The sequence below is a fragment of the Camelina sativa genome, chromosome 9 (genome assembly GCF_000633955.1).
Source record: "Camelina sativa cultivar DH55 chromosome 9, Cs, whole genome shotgun sequence".
Classification (NCBI taxonomy): Eukaryota; Viridiplantae; Streptophyta; class Magnoliopsida; order Brassicales; family Brassicaceae; genus Camelina; species Camelina sativa.
In genome coordinates, this window is record NC_025693.1 from 21,213,984 (window position 1) to 21,218,968 (window position 4,985).

Sequence of the window (4,985 nt, forward strand, 5' to 3'; positions counted from 1 at the left end):
AATCACTGTTCGAAAAAGCGTTCTAGGCGTCCGCCTCCGCCCCGTCTAGGCGCTAGGCGCTATAGCACCGCCTAGACGACCGCTTTGACCGCCTAAAATTGTAGTATCATCATTTTAGTGTATTTTTAAATTTTAATTGCACAAATTTAAAATATTTAAAGTTTACTTCTATAAACATAATTATAAATGTTTAATATGTTATTTAAAATGTATTAAAATAATGTTTTTATTTATTTTTTGTTTTTGATTTAATATTTTTATTATTTTTATATATATTTTGTATATAATATCAGATATATAATAGTTTATAATGTAAACGCCTAAACCGCCTAAAACCGTCTAAATTCCGATTAGGCGTTCTAGGCGCTAGGCGTTGCATCACCGCCTAGTTAACGCCTAGCGCTTTCTTGAACACTGTATATAATCAATCTAATCTTGTAAACATATAGTTTGATGACAATTAAGATGATGATAATAATTGTAAAAAAGGACAAAAGGGTGTTATTTGGTTGGAGTTTTTTATCTAACGAGCCTAGTAACAAGATACATACATACACATGGCTACATCTTAGCACCTCACAGGCTCACACTGTCTTACGACGGACGCCCTATATCAGAAAACTCAAAGCCATGTTATAAAAAAGGTCAAAGTCAACAAATAACGCGATGAATTGCATTAAATGTGTAATAGCATAATAATCAGAACACTGAGTTCTTTTTTATTTTATTTTGATAACAATGATAGACGACAAAATGAACCGTAATTTCAAAATTTCCGAAATTGTTTATCTTCTCTTTTCTTGTTTTATCGACAATTATGGAAAATTACATTTTTCTTTTTTTCTTTAAACGGAGATGTTTGGTCCGACAACGTGACGGTAAATCCTCCACTGTCTTCGCTTANGTCCGCCTCCGCCCCGTCTAGGCGCTAGGCGCTATAGCACCGCCTAGACGACCGCTTTGACCGCCTAAAATTGTAGTATCGTCATTTTAGTGTANAGCCTAGTAACAAGATACATACATACACATGGCTACATCTTAGCACCTCACAGGCTCACACTGTCTTACGACGGACGCCCTATATCAGAAAACTCAAAGCCATGTTATAAAAAAGGTCAAAGTCAACAAATAACGCGATGAATTGCATTAAATGTGTAATAGCATAATAATCAGAACACTGAGTTCTTTTTTATTTTATTTTGATAACAATGATAGACGACAAAATGAACCGTAATTTCAAAATTTCCGAAATTGTTTATCTTCTCTTTTCTTGTTTTATCGACAATTATGGAAAATTACATTTTTCTTTTTTTCTTTAAACGGAGATGTTTGGTCCGACAACGTGACGGTAAATCCTCCACTGTCTTCGCTTAAGGACAAAAAACGATAATTAATATTTTTTACCTTCTCTTTTTTTTTTTTTTACTTACACAACTTATTTCATCATTTTAGTTTTTATTCTTTTCATTTTTCATACACAACTCTCCTAAATTTGAATTTGCACAGTAAACTCAACGGTAATGTTAGTAACTTGGGTAAATTGATTATATGTGAATGTGACATGATTATTGAATAACAGATCTTGTATTTCACCAGAGCACATCTTAGGGATCTAATAAAGAATCATTGACATAAAACTACTTTATCTACTAACTTTTATAAGTTTTTCTTATCCATTTTTAAATTCAAATGAGTAAGATTAATATAATTAAGAGAAAGAGAAAGACAATGAGATTGATATTTTTTTCTTTATATTATAAAAAAATGCATGGGAGTCCAAAATCAGATAGATAGATACTTGAAAACACTCCAACCCCACAATGATCGACAAAATATTTCTTTTAGATGGCTCAATTTTTTATTTTGATTTTTTTTCTAGGTTCCGATTTTTGTTTTTAATAAAAATATCAAACATGAAATAAGAAGAGAAAAAAAAAAAAAGAGGAAAGAAAGAAGAAGAAAAGGCTCCTTTGTCTCGGAAGAACCAAACCTTTTCTTTCTTTCTTTCTTTCTTTCTTTCAACACCAAAAATCTCACACAAGCCGCCTTATTTTCAACACTGTCTCTTTCGTAAAAAACCAGATCGACGGCGTAACTCTCTCCGGTGAACTCTCCTCAACCATTAGATAAGTATCCACAAGTGTTGATGTAAAAAGAAAGTTTTTTTCTATTTTTTTTTTTTTTAAATGTAAAGTTTTTTTTTGTTGTTTCTTTAAATTTTTAATCCGTTCGTTATCAGAAAAAGTAGGTAGCAAAAAAAAAGAAGATTTTAGTTTTTTTTACGAAAAGCAGATTGACTGGTAGCTGAAGAACAACGGAGGAGAATTTTAGAAAGAAAAAGAGTAAAAATAATTAAAAGCCCCGTAAAGGTTGAAACTTGGTTGACGAAAATTTTCTTCATTTATTTCATTTTTTTTTTCATTCTAAAACTTTTATTTATTTATTCAAGAATCAATCAATCAGTTAAGAAACAACAAAAGTGAGATTTTTTTCTTCTTTTTTTTGATATAACAAAAAAAAAAAAGATGCCGGTAGATTTAGATAACTCCTCTACAGTCTCCGGTGAAGCAAGTGTTTCAATCTCATCTACCGGAAACCAAAACCCACTTGTTAACTCCACCGGGAAGAAGAAACGTAACCTCCCCGGCATGCCTGGTACTATTATTATTCTATACTCTAAATAAATCCAAACTTTTTATTATTACAACAACTTACAATTTTTGTTATTTTTTATTTTTATATTTTTAGATCCAGAGTCAGAAGTTATAGCTTTATCACCAAAAACTCTACTAGCTACGAACAGATTCGTTTGCGAAATCTGTAACAAAGGGTTTCAAAGAGACCAGAACTTACAGCTTCACCGTCGTGGTCACAATTTACCGTGGAAGCTTAGACAGAAGTCTAGTAAAGAAGTGAGGAAAAAAGTCTACGTTTGTCCTGAAGTTAGCTGTGTCCATCACGAACCTTCACGTGCTTTAGGAGATCTAACTGGAATCAAGAAACACTTTTGTCGGAAACACGGTGAGAAGAAGTGGAAATGTGATAAATGTTCCAAGAAGTATGCTGTTCAGTCTGATTGGAAAGCTCACTCCAAGATTTGTGGTACTAAAGAGTATAAATGTGATTGTGGTACTCTCTTTTCTAGGTAAAGTATTCATCAAACGTGTATTATTAAAAAAAAAAAAAAAAAACCCATAACTCAATCTAATGTTGTCAAGTGGTTTTTGTGTTGTTAGGAGGGATAGTTTTATAACGCATAGAGCTTTTTGTGATGCTTTGGCTGAAGAGAGTGCGAGAAGTAATACTCATAGTCAGAGCAAGAAACAGAGTCCAGACATTTCGACCCGGAAAAAACCGATACCCGACCCAAATCCTGCTCCGGTGGATACTGAGTCTGCTAAAATCAAATCTTCATCGACTTTAACTATTAAGCAATCAGGTAAACACTCTCTTGTAAGATTTCTAGATTAGGAAAAAGATTTGGTTATTTATTTGTCGCTACATTTCTTTGTTTTTAGCTTAAAATGAAGATGGTAAAGTTACTAAAGTAGTAATCTGTGTTAATACGGTCGGTGTGATCTTGGAGTTTAGTTAGGTGTTGTTCTCTTGTCCGTAGTGATGTATTATTTTATGTGTTACCTGATTAAGAACATAATTCGTTTGGTAAGTTTAGTAGTTGTTCAATGGCTGATTATATTGGTTCTTTATGATAAAGAATTCAAAGATATGATTGTTTTGTCATTTTTTTTTTTTTTGGAATTGAAAAGTATCAAACTTTATGCTAATGACTTATTATGACTCTTATGATGTACAGAGTCTCCAAAAACCCCTCCGGAGATCGTTCAAGAAGTTCCAAAACCGACCGGTTTAAATGTTACACGCAACGGTGTTTTCGCTGGCTTATTTGAATCTTCCACGGCTTCTCCAAGTATATATACAACATCTTCTTCTTCAAAGAGTCTATTTGCGCCATCTTCGTCCATCGAACCTATATCTTTGGGTCTCTCAACAGGTCATGGATCATCGTTTCTCGGGTTAAACCGGTTCCAAGCTCAGCCCGCGATGTCAGCAACCGCTTTACTTCAAAAAGCAGCTCAAATGGGAGCAGCGTCTTCAGGTGGTTCATTGCTTCGTGGATTAGGGATAGTTTCATCAAGCTCATCTTCTATGGACGCAATAGTTCCTCATGGACTAGGATTAGGACTGCCTTGCGGTGGCGAAAGCAGCTCGGGTTTGAAAGAGCTCATGATGGGGAATTCATCTGTGTTTGGTCCGAAACAAACGACATTAGACTTTCTCGGATTAGGTAGAGCGGTTGGTAATGGAAATGGTCCAAGCAACGGACTATCCGCTCTAGTTGGAGGAAGCAGCGGCATTGATATGGCGACGACATTTGGATCAGGAGAGTTTTCTTCAGGGAAAGACATTAATAGAAGAAAATCATAAGTAGAGTAATCAATATGTTTGAGATATTGGGGGGTTTTAGATGTTCTTGTTCAATAGTTGAAGTGTGAGTGAGTTGAAACTTCCCTTTGAAGAAAGGGTTTCGATATTTAATATATATTGCAATCAGTTAATCACACTCTAATCCATCTGATTTCTTGTTCTTAAATGCAAATGTTGACGAGTGATGATGATTGACTCTAATAGTCTAATCTAATAAATGACGTGAAAAATGCAATAAATGGAATTGTGTTGCTTTGGTTACCTTAATCGGAATTGGTAGAGAGAGATGAGAATTACTTCTTTTTATAGAAACTCTTCTTTCCAAGTCTTGAACAGTTGAAAGGTCTCCCATTTGCTTTTTTTTGTTAGATTTCGGTCGAATAATTGAAATGATTTTTTCTTTTAACTTTCGGTTTTTGACTATTGATTTGATTAGATATTCGATAGACCAAGAAGAAAAAAAAGAGATAGATTCGAGAAAAGATATTTTGCTGTGCCAATCGTATCGTAGGTAGGTCCATTATATATGATAATATGAT

General features: G+C 33.8%; 1 protein-coding gene across 2 annotated transcripts; it reads left to right on the forward strand.

The window, feature by feature from the left end:
- Nucleotides 1,893-4,580, forward strand: LOC104711613 (protein indeterminate-domain 2). Of its 2 annotated transcripts, XM_010428309.2 has the most exons (5): nt 1,893-2,655; nt 2,749-3,145; nt 3,237-3,439; nt 3,815-3,928; nt 4,013-4,580. In XM_010428309.2, exons 1-5 carry the CDS (start codon nt 2,526-2,528, stop codon nt 4,444-4,446), a joined length of 1,278 nt encoding a protein of 425 aa, XP_010426611.1. In that variant the 5' UTR covers nt 1,893-2,525; the 3' UTR covers nt 4,447-4,580. The 2 variants fall into 2 exon arrangements, with proteins under 2 accessions (XP_010426611.1, XP_010426610.1); XM_010428308.2 differs by having other exon boundaries at nt 1,894-2,655; nt 3,815-4,580.